This window comes from Girardinichthys multiradiatus, chromosome 3 (genome assembly GCF_021462225.1).
Source record: "Girardinichthys multiradiatus isolate DD_20200921_A chromosome 3, DD_fGirMul_XY1, whole genome shotgun sequence".
NCBI lineage: Eukaryota > Metazoa > Chordata > Actinopteri > Cyprinodontiformes > Goodeidae > Girardinichthys > Girardinichthys multiradiatus.
In genome coordinates this window covers 8,636,044-8,652,502 of record NC_061796.1, presented here as the reverse complement: position 1 = coordinate 8,652,502, position 16,459 = coordinate 8,636,044, and the positions used below count along the sequence as shown (strand labels likewise).

Here is a 16,459-nt window from a genome sequence, read left to right as displayed (position 1 = left end):
AATGCTGACACAAAAATGAAACAGACACATACTGTGTGACACACAGTTCGATTACAGTAGCTTTGTAGTCTGTTTTACGCTAATTACTGTTGGAGAAATGCAGTTGCAGGGTTCTCTGAGCTTTTTTTTTCCTCATGGGGGTTCTTCCTTTCAACTTCCTGCTTATTACAGCTACAGCTCATGTATACAGAACTCATCATTGCTCCGAGAGGGATTTTTATACATGTGGTTAAACATGAAGCCTGGCTAAAGACGGCAGCATGTCTGATCAATTACTGTATGGAAAGTGACAGTGTCAGTTTAAGTTACTGCCGCACTGAGTTCATCACAAGCAGCTTTTTGCTGTCTAAATAAGCTCAGTTTATACTGAACCCACAAACTCCATCCATCTATCCTGTTGGCAACAGCAGATGGATAGCATGTCATGTATCAGCCACGGATGAATTGTTGCTGTTTGCTGAGACCTATGGCTGAGGAGGATATGTTTGTGTTAACAAGAAACGCTGTGTCTGTACACACAGTGTAGGAGGTCCCTGAGGACATCTCCAAAAGACAACAGCAGACTCTTTACTCTCAAACTGCAAGTGAGTTTTGATGAGTCCTCGGCATTTTCTCTAGGACTGCTGGTCTTTGATGTGTTAACCAGGTTTTCTTTGACCACTAGAACCTATTGGCCACAACGAGTAATAAAGAGGTTCTGCAGAGTTTACCTGAGAGCATACAGTGCCTTGCGGAAAGTATTCGGCCCCCTTGAACTTTTCAACCTCTTCCCACATTTCAAGCTTCAAACAAAGATATAAAAATTCAAATTTTTTGTGAAGAATCAGCAACAAGTGAGACACAATCGTAAAGTGGAATGAAATTTATTGGATGTGTCAAACGTTTTTAACAAATAAAAAACTGAAAAGTGGTGCGTGCAATATTATTCGGCCCCTTTACTTTCAGGGCAGCAAACTGACTCCAGAAGTTCAGTGAGGATCTCTGAATGATCCAATGTTGTCCCAAATGACTGATGATGATAAATAGAATCCACCTGTGTGTAATCAAGTCTCCGTATAAATGCACCTGCTCTGTGATAGTCTCAGGGTTCTGTTCAAAGCGCAGAGAGCATCATGAAGACCAAGGAACACACCAGGCAGGTCCGAGAAGTTTGAAGCCGGATTTGGATACAAAAAGATTTCCCAAGCTTTAAACATCCCAAGGAGCACTGTGCAAGCAATCATATTGAAATGGAAGGAGTATCAGACCACTGCAAATCTACCAAGACCCGGCCGTCCCTCTAAACTTTCATCTGGAACAAGGAGAAGACTGATCAGAGATGCAGCCAAGAGGCCCATGATCACTCTGGATGAACTGCAGAGATCTACAGCTGAGGTGGGAGAGTCTGTCCATAGGACAACAATCAGTCGTACACTGCACAAATCTGGCCTTTATGGAAGAGTGGCAAGATTAAAGTCATTTCTCAAAGATATCCATAAAACGTCTTGTTTAAAGTTTGCCACAAGCCACCTGGGAGACACACCAAACAACTGGAAGAAGGTGCTCTGGTCAGATGAAACCAACATCGAACTGTTTGGCCACAATGCAAAATGATATGTTTGGCGTAAAAGCAACACAGCTCATCACCCTGAACACACCATCCCCACTGTCAAACATGGTGGTGGCAGCATCATGGTTTGGGCCTGCTTTTCGTCAGCAGGTACAGAGAAGATGGTCAAAATTGATGGGAAGATGGATGGGGCCAAATACAGGACCATTCTGGAAGAAAATCTGTTGGAGTCTGCAAGAGACCTGAGACTGGGACGGAGATTTATCTTCCAACAAGACAATGATCCAAAACATAAAGCCAAATCTACAATGGAATGGTTCACAAATAAACGTATCCAGGTGTTGGGATGGCCAAGTCAAAGTCCAGACCTGAATCCAATCGAGAATCTGTGGTAAGAGCTGAAGACTGCTGTTCATGAACGCTCTCCATCCAACCTCACTGAGCTCCAGCTGTTTTGCAAGGAAGAACGGGCAAGAATTTCAGTCTCTCGATGTGCAAAACTGATAGAAACATACCCCAAGCGACTTGCAGCTGTAATTGCAGCAAAGGGTGGCACTACAAAGTATTAAGGGGGCCGAATAATATTGCACGCCCAACTTTTCAGTTTTTTATTTGTTAAAAACGTTTGACACATCCAATAAATTTCATTCCACTTCACGATTGTGTCCCACTTGTTGCTGATTCTTCACAAAAAATTTGAATTTTATATCTTTATGTTTGAAGCCTGAAATGTGGCAAGTGGTTGACCAGTGGAAGGGGACCAAGAACCTTCGCAAGGCACTGTATACAGGTAATTGTTCAAATAAGGTGCTCCTCCCACAAACCCTTCACACTAAAACCTTCTCACAGGTAATTCCCCATATATGCTTATTTGTCTCAACTGTAAAATGCAAGCAAACATATGTATCTTGCAAAAGTATTCATTTTTTTCTTTATTGCATTAAAACCACAAACTTCATCTTGTTTCCTGGGATTTTAGGTGATAGACCAATGCGTATGGCATACTTGTATTCATTTGGGTTCACTTTTACTCGTATACCATTAAATAAAATCCAGTGTAACTAATTGCCTTCAGAAGTCACCCTAATTAGTAATGCACAAAACATCTCAACCCAATCAGTTTGGATGGAGAGCATCTGTGAACAGGAATGTTTAGATCTTTCCACAAACTCTAGAATTCCAGAACTATATTTATGTCTGAGATTTGACTGGACCATTTGAACACTTGGTTAGGCTTTGATCAAAATCATTCCTCCCATCAGCTCTGACCAGCTTCTCTTTCCCTGCTGTGAAAATAAATCCCAGAGAATGATCCTGCCACAACTGTTTTACCCCAGGGATGCTGTATTCAGGGTTATGAGAAGTGTTACTTTTCCACCACACAATGTTTTTCATATCAGTCGAACAGTTTAATTTCGGTTTCATCTAACCAGAGCACTTTCCATATGTCTATCTAATACATGTCTTGCTTAAACTGTAAGTGGAATTTATTTATAAATTCTTTTGCCCCTTCATCATAAAGGCCAGATTTGTGGAGCGCATGACAAGCTCCCATGTCTATAGATTCTCCCACCTGAGCTGCTGATTTCTGCAGCCACTTATCTGATTAATGCGGTCCATTTTTTAATCTTCTCCCTGACCTGTATGCTGTGTTTCTTGGTCTTCGTGGTGCACTAATATCCTCGTTGTAACATCTGAGGCCTTCACAGAACAGCTTAACATTGAGATCAAATTATCCATGAGTTGCATCAGATTTTATTAGTCCTGTGTATCTTAACTGTCCACAGCAATAAATGTAATGTATAGGCTGTAGTCTTGTGTTTGTTATTACAAAAAGGCACACACTTTATTGCTGATAACATGGTTGAGAAGATACATTTTGGTAGAGTTGCATTTTGAAGAATAGCCTTCAGTGAGAAAAACATTACTGCAGCTTAAACAGCTTGGGGTTTTCTACTGAAACAGCTTATAAATGAGATGACCTCTCCTGTATTTTCTTTCATCTCCAAACCCTGAGAACAAGAATTAATAGCATTTATTCTAGATGCTACAACAAACAGCCATAAAATTTCATCTTCTCTGTATTCATTTAATATGCCCTGCAGAACTTCAGCCTTCTTGCAATTGACTTGTTTCTCCACAAAAAACAACCATGAACTCAAGTATTGTTTTTCCTCCTTTTTAAACTGATAAAAATAAAGTTTTAATAATTTTGTGCACATACTGTCACACTGAGCGTGCTCTCCTTAAGACTCGCAAAAAAGGACACCATTCAGTGCCTCATCCACCAAGACAATTTTGCTTTGCATGAGTTTTTAATCACAAGAGCCTTTCTGACGTAGATATAAAATTATTGTGTTAAACTGCTTTGTTGGCCGAGAATAGAATAGAAATAGAATAGAAATATCATTTATTGGGGGAAATTCATGTGTGCCAGCAACATAAAAGGCAAGTGGAAGCAAAAAGGTACTCACAAACATAAACTACAAAAATCAAAAAGTAAGAGTAGACTGTAAAGGAAAATAATGTACAACTTAAAAATACAAATACTGTACAATTAGTTCCCTGGCGGAGCACCCGTACTGCGGTGCTGTTGGCATAACTTCAGTATGGGGAGATGGTACAATTTGATTTTACACAGGAACTGAGTTTGACTAAAGGTCTATTCCTCAATACAAACACCAAATATATCTCTTCTGTAAACATACCCTTTACTATATTTGACAAAAGAACCTTGCAATGACACATCTTTGATGTTGATCCGTAGATTTCGACTGACCAGGAAAGGCAGATGTACTCATACTCGTACTTGTCTTCCGCTTCATCCGGGACCGTGTCGCGGGGGTAGCAGACTTCCCTCTCCCTAGACACCTCCTCCAGCTCCTCTGAGGGGAGCCCAAAGCGTTCCCAGGCCAGCCGAGAGACATAGTCCCTCCAGCGTCTCCTGGGCCGTGCCCTGGGCCTCCTCTCTGTGGGACGTGCCTGGAACACCTCCCGAGGAAAGCGTCCAGGAGGCATCCGGTATAGATGCCCGAGCCACCTCAACTGGCTCCTCTCGATGTGAAGGAGCAGCGGCTCTACTCCGAGTTCCTCCCAGATGGCCGAGCCCCTCATCCTGTCTCTAAGGGAGTGCCCGGCCACCCTACGGAGGAAGGTCATTTCAGCCGCTTGTATCCGGGATTTCATTCTTTCGGACATGACCCAAAGTTCATGCCATAGGTGAGGGTAGGAACGTAGACGGACCGGTGAATCGAGAGCTTCGCTTTTCAACTCAGCTCTCTCTTCACAATGGACCGGCACAGCGCCCCCATTACTGTGGCAGCCGCACCAATCCGTCTGTCGATCTTCCACTCCATTCTCCCCTCACTCGTGAACAAGACCCCAAGATACTTGAACTCCTCCACTTGAGGAAGGAACTCCCCTCCAACCTGAAGAGGACAAGCCACCCGTTTCCGGTCGAGATCCATGGCCTCAGACTTGGAGGAGCTGATCCTCATCCCAGCCGCTTCACACTCGGTTGCAAACCGCCACAGCGCATGCTGTAGGTCTTGGCTAGAGGGGGCCAGCAGGACCATGTCATCTGCATAAAGAAGAGACAAGATCCACTGGTCTCCAAACCAGACCCCCTCCGGCCCTTGGCTGCACCTAGAAATGCTGTCCATAAAGGTTATGAACGGGACCGGTGACAAAGGGCAGCCCTGCCGGAGTCCAACATGCACCGGGAACAGGTCCGACTTAGTGTCGGCAATGCGGACCAAACTCCTGCTCCGCCTGTACTGAGACCGGATGGCCCCCAATAAAGGGCCCCCGACTCTGTACTTACTCCTAGAGCACCCCCCACAGGGCACCAGGAGGGACACAGTGGAATGCCTTCTCCAGGTCCATGAAACATATATGGACCAGTTGGGCAAACTCCCATGAACCCCTGAGTACCCTGTAGAGGGTATAGAGCTGGTCCAGTGTTCCACGGCCGGGGCGAAAACCACACTGCTCCTCCTGAAGCCGAGGTTCGACTATCGGCCGGACTCTCCTCTCCAATACCCTGGCATAGGCCTTACCAGGGAGGCTGAAGAGTGTGATCCCCCTGTAGTTGGAGCACACTCCTCTGGTCACCTTCTTATGAAAGGGGACCACCACCATGGTCTGCCAGTCCAGAGGCACTGTCCCCGACCGCAACGCAATGTTGAAGCGGCGTGTCAACCATGACAGCCCCACAACATCCAGAGATTTGAGGACCTCGGGGCGGATCTCATCCAACCCCGAAGCCCTGCCACCGTGGAACTTTTTAACCACCTCGGTGACTTCAGCCCGGGTGATGAAAGAGTCCAACCCCGTGTACCCAGCCTCTGCTTCCACCAGGGAATGCGTGACAGCAGGCCTCACGGTACTGTCTGCTGCCTCAGGAGTCCAACAAGCCAACCACAGCCGATAGGACTCCTTCTTCAGCTTGACAGCATCCCTTACTGCCTGTTTTCAACACCGGGTTCTGGGATTTCCGTCGCGACAGGCACCACAGACCTTACGACCACAGCTACGGGCAGCAGCATTGACAATGGATGGGGAGAACATGGTCCACTCGGACTCTGTCTCCAACCTCCCCCGTAATCTGGTCAAAGCTCTCCCAGAGGTGGGAGTTGAAAACATCCCTGGCCGAGGGCTCTGCCAGACGTTCCCAGCAGACCCTCACTATGCCAATGTTTAAGGCCAAATTTAATTTCGTAGAGCCACAAAACCTGAAAATATAAATATGAAACATAAATAAATCACAATTGGTCTTTCCATTGTTTTTAAAATCAGATATACACTTTCATTTATGGATGAGGTATGTGGCCACACTGTCTGGACGCCTCTTCATACTCTATAGTTGTAAAGAGAATGGACCAATTTAGGCAATAATCAGCAAATGTTTAGACAACCATTCACAATGCAAGAGCAGATAAAATATTATTTTAATAAAATAATGTTTTAAATAATGATCTGCTGAATAAAACCACCTTCTGGATGACCATTTCTCAAAGGTGTCCAATTAGCTGCTATTATTTATAAAATAATATTTAATAGAAATATTATTAAGGGAGTATTTTGGAAAAGAGCCAAATCTTTCTGAAGAAATGGGGCTTAATGGTGTTTACTTAGTTATCAAATTTAGTAAAATGATCTTTAGGGACTATTATTCACTAGCTTGAAAACTAACAACCTTTCTGTTAAATACTCTTTAGTAGCAAGCACGTGTTATTACCGGTTAGCAGTTGAGCTAACAAAAGAAGCTGATAGCTTAGCACCAGAATCAACACATACCTTTAAAACACCAGGGTTATTAAAAGGGTTAAAATGCATATGCGCATTATGATCAGCCTTCTGTTTAAAATCACTCTTTAAATAAAGTTTGTCTTAACTTTAAAAACACACAAAGAGCACAACCTGAACACGTGTGCCGCAGATATTCTGCTAGCACCCAGAGATCTGAGTTCAACACAAACAAAACCAAACTTCATAAAATGAAAAATGTTTAGATCATTTCACTCTAAATCTTTCTATTATTGTTCCGCCCAAACCTAACCTCTGACCCTGCTGAGGAAAAGCTGTCCGGGGCGGCGATGTTTGAAGAAACGTCCAGTCTTTAAACGGTTAGCTACAGCTTAACCTCCTTAGCTGTGAGGAGTGGCGGCCGTTCTGTTAGCCGGCCAAAACTGCACGTTACCGTAACCACGGTGATGCGGCTCCTGTTGTCCTTTTCTCTCAGACAGGGAAAACCGCTCCACTCGGCTTCATAGAGACCGCGTCTCTGTAGGGAACTTCTCTGGGACAGTTTGCTTCTGCAGACCTCAGAGGGAAAGTAAGCAATGCTTACACCTTAATTTCCCCATTCATGAATGAAAATACCAGATACACATACAGTATTTCATTGGTACTTAACTTTGCATATGATCGATGATCGTATGACATCCTTGGATCCAGTTTGAAGAGTTTATGTCTTTTTGCCAACAAGGAGACATTACCGCGCTGTCTCCTCCTATCCCGATGATCACTGGCGCGGAAGAGAAAGACTTGTGGGACAAGTGGGGGGTTTTATGCGGACAGTGGCATCATGGGAAGTCCGCTGTTACCCCCTTCGCTGTTACCCTCTTCCCTCAGTTGCTGGAAGTCGGTTAAATGCAATTTATTTTGAAAGTTCCAGAAAAGTTTGTACCGGAGTTTTAATGTTGTTTCCATGGGTGTGGGTCCCAACAACAGTTTAGGCATGGTTACTGCAGATAAATTATTATGGGATTAAACAACCAGACCAATGAGGCAAATGCAGGTGTTGTTTGTGAGCATAAAGTTCATCTGAGAAAAAAATGCTTTCTTGAACTTTTATTTCCCTTGGCAAGGTGGCAGTTTTTTGTGTCTAAGCTACTGCTCTCAGACATTTTTTCAAACCTCTCTCAGTTGAGGAAATTGACAAAATGCTGTAAAATTAATTTGTTTTTCTTTCTCACATTTATGGTGAAATCCCAGCAACATTTTGTTTCTGGTGCACCTCAACTAACAGAAATGGGAGAGTTTTGATGTTAAGTAGTGGTCAGTGCTGCATAATATGCTCCGATCGCTTGAGGCTTTTTTTCACTGTCAAAGTAACAAGTGACGTCTGGATTGGGTCGGAAGCTTTCATCTCTGGTAATATAATATATATTTCCTAAACACAACACACACTCCTATCTTTGTCACACAGACACACTTCCTTTCCCAAAAAAAAACAAAACGTGCACAAGTTGAAATACATTTATTGTATAAAACAAATATGAAATATGTACATACATGAAGCTACAAAATTATCAATGTGTTTAGAGACAAAGTTAAATTTGAGAATAAAATAACGGAAAACAGCAAACAAGCATAGACGATATAAATGTAGAAATAAAATAACTCCCCCCAGAGGCTTCTTACCAACCTGAGCAGGGAGGTTCTGTCCGGTTTAACCTTGTTTTTTGTTCTTCAAGTTTTGGAGCCATAAGGGGATTTGAGTAGGTTTAAACACAACTCTACAAACATACATTTAAAATGCTAGCTTTGTTTTAAAAGTTTCTTGGAAAAGAAAAAGCCAAGAAAATAATATAAAGGATAAAGTTAATTAAATGAGCTTAATCTAACAATTTAAAACCAATCAAACGTTTAAAACATCAATCACTATCATATATGGGTTAAAATATAACAAAAGGTGCTCACTGAGGTCAATCCTCAACAAACATCAATTAAAACGTCCACGTCGCACCTGTTATTGATGATCACCTCCCTTTCTTTGAGCTTTTCTCCAGGACCCAGTCAACAACCTACAAACAGAGACAATTAAAAAAAACAGTGGGACAGGGATTATAAAAAGAAAATTAAACTGGTAATGATGGCCTTGCCTGTTTAACGTTACTACTGGCTGCTTTTTTCATTTCATCATGCAGGCCCCGAGATGTCTTCAGATCCTGGGATCAAACAAAAAATACAACGTGATTAAAGAGGAAAAACGTTTTACAGGTAAATTATTCAAACTCAGTCCAAGTCTAAAATAACAGGCAGCAATTCCACAATATTCAGCTGTTTGCAACCTAAAACACAGTTTATGCATGGATACTGCAGATAATGTGGGTGTTGTTTGAAAGCATAAAGTTCATTGGGGAAAAAATGCTTTCTTTAACAGGGTTTTATACGTTTATGTGGCCTCATAGCATAATTGTGTAAGTCATATTTGCCACAATATGATTTAGACAATTATGGTACGAGGCTAACCATTTATGTTTTAGGAAACATGTTTTTGTGCAAAGTCAGAAATAAATTGTTCCACTTGGGTCTCTTGGACATACAAAATGCCCTTTCAGAAACGGCCAGAGAAATATGAGACAACAACATATTTCTTCCAATGCTTCTTTTTATTATGAATGCTAAATTTAACTTTAGTTCTCGCCATAACTTTCTAACCACATCAAATGCTAGTTTTAGGCTTTAAAGTCTCTCTCTCTCATATTTTGTGGAAATGCAAATTAGAACTATTGGGTGGGTATTATCCAGTTCCAGGAGTGATTCTCATCAATTCTTATTGAAGTCTTAATTAAGTCATTAATAAGTCATCAAAAAGTTTATTTCTTTCATCATATTTAAGTAGAAATCAAATAATAGTGGCAAAAACTCTGCCTTGTGCATAACAGCCAAATCTAAGCATAAATACAGAAAAAAAGAGCTGGGACCCAAGAGTGTTAAACTGGATTATTGACTCAATTTAATAACAATATCATCTCCCTCCATAATCGTAGCACCTGCAATGAGAGACTTCTATTTATCTGTACTCCTGAAAAACAATTTAATTAACAAATAAACATACTCAGAGAATAAATAGTTTGAACAACTGATTTACAGCAGATTATTATTGCTGAGGAAACTAAAAACTTGAATTCCTGCAGCTCCTCATTCTACATCAGGTATAACAGTATTTTTGAAACACAATAATAGTGTCACATTTAATTTCTATGGAAACTATTGTACTTTTTATTCTATTTGACAACTTTAGCTGTAATTATTTAACCATGACATACATGTAAAGCGTTAAAGCAATATGTTTGGCTTCACATTTCATGTTTTCTTTTTGCAGCAAAGCAAAAGTAAAGAGGTGGGAAGTGCCTCTCTGTGCTTCCCTCACCAGAAATATAATAATGCATCTTAGCTTTAATCCATGTTTTGCATTGAGCCACTATTATCCCTGTGTTTGTGATCATTTATCTGTTAATCTAATTGTTTAAATTGTTCCTCCACTGTAAGAGTTATGAATAAAATGGGCAACTTTAATTGTGGTCTAAGAGGATTACAAATAAAGCCTACAACCTTCAAAGCACATTGGTATGCGCAGGACCTTCTGCCATCAACATTTCTTCAAATAAATGTAATCTGATCACCAGCAGCATTAAATATCTGTCACATTCGACATGTTTTTATGCCGATATATACCTAAGATAAGACCAGGTTGGACTGGTGACATAGAAAATGGCTCTGATAGGAGATGATGGGTGCAGACATTTTCTTCAGTTACCACATGGGGCACAGATGTTATTGATAAAATAATAAAAACTATTCTTGTACCAAGAATGAAGAAAACATTATTTGGACACAAACTGTTGGGAGATTTGACCACTGAATAAAAATAAGTTCCAAAGGTGTTTTTTTCCCCCAAACCTATGCCTAAATGAACAGTCCAAACCTATTTATTCAGTGATTAAACAAACAAATAAAAAAAGAATAAATGGAAGTTGGTAATTTTTGCTTTACTGAAAAAAAAATACATTGGAGTGTTTAGGAATCTAAGATTACTAGGTACAGGAGGTATCACTATGACTCACTTCTATTAGTAATCAAAGTGTAAAGACAAGTGAACATACAATTAAAGTAATGGAGATAGTGAGGATTTTCAGAAGTCAGGAGAGGCCACAAGAAAACCGCTACTCATCTAAACGTGCCTGTTTCTACAGTCAGAGCAATGACTGGCATGGGTTTGTTTTCGCCACTGAATAAATATACTCAAAATAAAGGTTGGGTTTATGTGATGTTTTAATCTGGAGGTTTTTGAAGCTTTCTGGGTAACCCTAACAAAGCAAATGACCTAAATCTACCTCTGACACAGGAACCTGCTAAATAATGTTTAGGAATAAACGTCCTAAGAGTTGCCAGGTACCAGACTGAGACAACAGATCATAGTTGAGCAACAATTTTTCATAATTTTCCAGGAAATTACAAACTCCTGCACTGCTTTCAAGAATGAACCAAATAGCTTTCTGTCATTCTTTGTCTAGATATAGTTAATTTGACACTGTATTGTGTACATGAACATGTATACACCCAATTTGATTTTACTGAAGTATAATTAGAAAGTTACTACTACCTTAGTAAAAAAACTGTTTACTTTTAAAAGAATGTGATAAAAAACAACACGCAAAAACATCCAAAAAATAAACAAAATTCTTCAATAACTCCAATTTGGAAGACTGCCTTTTAAAAAGATGTTAAACAAGATTCCAGAGCCACACAAATAAAGAAAGTGTTAAATAAAAAGAGACGGATGGCACGGTGAGGGCAGTAGCGAGACAAACCTTGAGGTAGAACTTGGAGATATCAAACAATCTTTTGCTGCAGGCCTCAAAGCACTCATGCTCGGCAGTGATCCCATGGTGTTTTAGCGTTTTAGCTACAATCTCCTGCAGCATCTGAGGACAAACACACACTTTTGTATTAGTACAACTGTGGAAACATAAAAAGTAGCTCTGCTTATTCCCCAACCACCTAATGCAAACTCAGTTCACAGAGACTAATTTTAGCACAGCTTTCCTGTTAAAAAGAGTGAATGTCAAAGACTCTTTACTTTGGGGTGGGGTGGGGAGGGGAGGGGCCTCTTTGCCTTAATACTCGCCTTTTACATTCACAGCGTGAGCTTACAGGTACAAACATGGAAATATTTCACTGGCGGTCCTGACAGGGAAAAACACATTCCTGAAATAAATAGATCCACCTTTAATCTTGTCACAGCAACGGCTCGGAGGAAGCACCATAAATTATTGTGAGAAATCATCAGTGCCTTTCAGTCTCAGGAGGAGTGGAAAGGCAGCGTTTAATCTGTGTCCCGAATAAAGAGAGCGACCATTGTTTCTGGATAGGGCCAACTGTTCTCCTCTTCACTCGGGTCGGATGATAAGCGCGTTTGCATTGTAATCGAAAACCAAAACGATTACAATGCAAGAAATCCATGCAGGGTCCTGCAAGGATTTCTTAGTATGAATCTTATGGATGAGGGACAAAAGTCTGTGTGTGGCTGCGGAGGCTGGGAATAGATGATAGTAAAATTATAAAAAAAAGCGGATATGCCGCAGCATTACAATGCAACCCACACACTCAAAGTGATTATGCAGAATAAATCAAATAAAAATATTTATTTCTGCTGGAGCTGTTGCATGGCTCTCATCTGTAGCACTCAGACAGACTGTGGGTTTGATTGCGTGTCCATCTGCCACTAGAGGCTGGAATATTCAGCTGTTTGCAGATTTTTGTAAAAAAAAAAAAAAAAAAACGAAATAAATGAACCATATAGATACTGAAGAAATGTTATAGAAAGAACAGATCCTAACCTTGAAAGATTTAAGGTGAACAAGAATCAAGGAACAAAAATGTACCATACAGCGAAGCTACAGGCTCAGCTTCAACAAGGCAGAAGATGCCAGTTTTCCACAGCCTAAAGGAACAGTCCGCTTTATTCATGCTGTCTGTTTTAAATGAACTGGACGTTACTCCTTATATTGCTTGACAGTTTAAAAGGCTGACATGGTCTGAATTTATATAAATCTGTCATAGAAGTGTTTTTGTAACACCTTTCTTTTATTGTGAGAATCAGTTGTTCTGAGGTATTTTCAGACAACAATAAGCACTGAATTAAAACCAGTAACTGAGCGTTTGAGTGAGAATCAATCCAACTCTAAAAGCAGTAAACCACCCCATTTTTATGCTTTTTAGATGCTTAGCTCACAAAGGACACTTCTCACTAAACTGATTTTTTTTCTATATAATGCAGTTCATGATCTTCTTTTGTTGGAGAAAGATTATATTTGTTTGATTCATTGTTTGGTTAAAGAGAAATAGCTTGAGTCTCTTTGTTGCAGTGTGATCAATAAACTCCAATGGCAACTCTTATGCTTTGTTATGAAACAGCAGTGAAAATGAAGGTTTGGCTCTGTGCTGTTAGTCCTCGTTTTTCTACAGATCACATAAATCTATGGCTGGCATGATTGGCACATTAATTTGGGTTTTTTAATGATTTATTTAAACTGTTCATTTTCCAGGGTTAAATAGTAACACAACAAACAACTTATAAAAACAAAAACTAGGTGAAAGATTTGGACTCAAATAAAAACCCTATTAAAACAATATCTCACCAATATATATTGGTAAGATACTGGCAACAACCGCTGGCAACAAAAGTAAGTACACCCCTAATGAAAATGTCCAACCAAGGTTGCTTCACCTTCTTTCTTCTTAGCTTACAGTAGATGCTCCTTCTGTAACTCTGTGTGTAACAACAACTTGCAACACAAAACATGCAAAATAGCTGCAATGAGATTTAAGACAAATGTGAGTTAAGAATATTGGTGAGCTAAAAGTTGACTAAACAACATAAGGAAGCATACATCACTCACCCTGTTGTGTTTCTGGGAGCGGGACTCTTTGGTAGGTTTGTCTTCAGGTTGTCCCTGACTGACCTTCTGCTGTTGGGGTTTAAGTCTCTCAGGACATGGCAGAGTCGCTAAACCTGCCGAGTCAGAAAGGGAAAATTAACATAAAGGCATAACTGCTATTTCAATTCTGCAACAACAAAACAAATTTGTTACAATAGCCAACAAAAGTGGAGCCAGAAAGATGGGTCTTCAGTTTCTTCCAACCGTTTATGCTCCAGATGTACTTGTTCTACCTGAAGGCCGTCTTGTTGCTGAGGAGCTCATACAGGATGAGGCGGACAGGGATCTGTTTGCTTGGTGCCGAAGGGACCTTATAGCTGGGTGTGTACCGCTGCTGCCACTGCTCTGCGAACACAGCGAGTCACTGCTCTCTGATGTCACCAGCCTTGATGAACACAGAGGCACAAAACTGAAAGTATGATACCGTACTTCCAGGATTCTTCTCAGTTATAGTACCTGCTCACACAAAAGCAAAATAAAACATCGAACCTCTTGCGAGGACAACCTCCCATTACGTCAGTGTCCCAGGACCTGCGTTTCAGCTGCGCTACGTCATTGTTCTGCAGGGTCTCTCCATCAGGAACACTTCCTGGTTCTGACATAACAGCAGGTGAGGGGGCAGGGCTGAGGGCAAAGGGGAGAGCATAGGGCTCCTTGGAGCAGGTCGTCTGGGTCTCATAGCGAAGCAGACGGGACTGGAGCCTCAGAAAGGCCTGGTCTCGGTCCAAGGATCGCTGGTTATCCAGGCAGAATCTATGTAAACAAATACATCTAGGTCAGAATCTGATCCTGATCACATTTAATCTTGTAAAAGTTCTTGTAATGAAGGCTTCATAGAAACATACTCTATGCCATGGTAATGGGCTGACGAGGCTTTGCTGAAGGGCATCCTGCTGATCCTCCTGGGAGAGAGGTCTGGTGACAACTGAAACATGTTGTTACTGTGTAGAGACACACAGAGGGTGGAAAATGAAAAGACCTCTGTTTATAAATTTACATCTTGATTAAGCTCTACTTTTACATCTATTAATGATCTGCTTTTTTTAACACCCCCCCCCAAAACCTTGCTAAAAATCTCTGAAAGTAGTGTGACCAGCATTTGTATTCAGTTCATTTTACTCTGATACGGTTCATTAAAATCCAGCGACACAATTTATCTTCAGAAGTCACTTTATAAGTGAAAAACTGTGTTTGACTTAATCTCCAGTAAGATGTGCTGGATCCAGCACATCTTACTGAGCACTGTTCAGTCAGTCAATCATCCAACAAACAGGGGTTTAGAGGATAAATATATTGACTGGAAAGCTATTTCTCATACACTCCACAAATCTGGCCTTTATGGAAAGTTTTGCAAGAAAAAACGGTATAAATGAAAGAAATTAATATGAAGTGCTGTTTGCAGTTTGGCCCAAGCCATTTAGGACAGGGGTCCCCAACCCCTGCACCAGTACTGGACAATAAATTATGACAAGGAGAGCATTTTCTTTCAAAATGCAAAAAGAATCTGTGTACTGCTCCAAAATGTGAAAAAACTCCAAAGAGTGGTTACAGTTTCTGTGTGTCCATATGGATATCTGGGAATGATACTGAATATCTCCCACAGTGAAAGCTATTTGTTTTGTACATTTTCAAAAATTACCCTACTCAGTTGCACATTTCATTTAACCTGAGTATGTACAGTAAATATTTATGCTGTAACATTTCCCCTTACTGTACTGTCTCTTATTCTTTTATTTTTTTCCCCACTGTGGGACAATAAAGGATATTTCTATGTCTAAGGCTTCACTTGGTGCTTACACTAGAGATGCTTTACAGCGAGCCAAGGAAAAACCATCTGAAACTGGACCGATGAAACCTACCCTCTGCTGATAGCCAGGGGTTGTAAATCCCCGCTAGGCCAGCCATCAGATGTAAAGTGCTTTCGAAGTTCTTTGGCATCTAGTAAAGCAGATGAACCCCTCTGGTTGTCTTTGGGACCCAACAGGCTTTCACTGGAGCCTGGGCCTAGCAGACCAAGCCTAAGAGACATAAATATAGGAATAATAAATACATTTATTCTAAGAATTAAGAGGCCACTCTGGGGAAAACACTGCTTACCTCTTCCTCTGTCGTCTTCTCTGCAGGTTTTCTATGTTGTGGAGGACGGTTCTCTCAGGCCAGTCGGATGGTTGTTGGGAAACAGCCTTTAACTCTGAAATAAAAACAATACAGCTCAGAGCTGGATCTGAAAATTAGACAAATCTAAGGTACTTCATTTAATAATTCTCTTCAAGAACGCATGTTGAGAGGTAAAAGCCAGTGATTTTGTGTATTTCAAATTCAATAAACTGTGAGTGATAATGTTCAGCTAAATGTGCTTATTGTGTCAGAATGTCAATACAGTACATTCAGATTGTTAGAACGGCTTACATCATGATAAAACCGCAGAGGAACTGTACTCTGTAAATGACCTATATAGAAAGAAAAATACTTGTCTATACAGCACCTTGCGAAAGTATTTACACTCCTTGATCTTTTCCACATCTTGTGACATCATGACAACAAACTTTTGTTTGTTGTACTGTGTATTGGTATTTCTGTGTGACAGACTAACACAAATTAGGTGTGTAATTGTTAAGTAGGACAATAATACACGGATTTCACATTTCTTTGGAAATAAAAATCTGGGAAGTGTGGT

General features: G+C 40.7%; 1 protein-coding gene and 1 long non-coding RNA gene across 2 annotated transcripts in view; one reads left to right on the top strand and one right to left on the bottom strand.

Moving 5' to 3' along the window:
• Positions 1 to 8,297: 8,297 nt before the first annotated feature.
• Positions 8,298 to 16,459, bottom strand: part of LOC124865881 (MDM2 binding protein) — a 28,848-nt gene continuing 20,686 nt past the window's right edge. The window contains exons 15-23 of the mRNA XM_047361374.1: positions 15,880 to 15,973; positions 15,642 to 15,800; positions 14,628 to 14,723; positions 14,272 to 14,535; positions 14,016 to 14,167; positions 13,744 to 13,856; positions 11,653 to 11,766; positions 8,938 to 9,003; positions 8,298 to 8,859 (exon numbers count right to left, since the gene is read on the bottom strand). Of these exons, the coding sequence (XP_047217330.1) occupies positions 8,815 to 8,859; positions 8,938 to 9,003; positions 11,653 to 11,766; positions 13,744 to 13,856; positions 14,016 to 14,167; positions 14,272 to 14,535; positions 14,628 to 14,723; positions 15,642 to 15,800; positions 15,880 to 15,973 (1,103 nt within the window). The 3' untranslated portion in view covers positions 8,298 to 8,814. The remainder of the gene's footprint in view (positions 8,860 to 8,937; positions 9,004 to 11,652; positions 11,767 to 13,743; positions 13,857 to 14,015; positions 14,168 to 14,271; positions 14,536 to 14,627; positions 14,724 to 15,641; positions 15,801 to 15,879; positions 15,974 to 16,459) is intronic.
• On the top strand, positions 8,921 to 16,128 carry LOC124865882. Its single transcript, XR_007037677.1, has 2 exons — positions 8,921 to 9,055; positions 15,906 to 16,128. It is a non-coding gene; the product is annotated as an uncharacterized LOC124865882 (long non-coding RNA).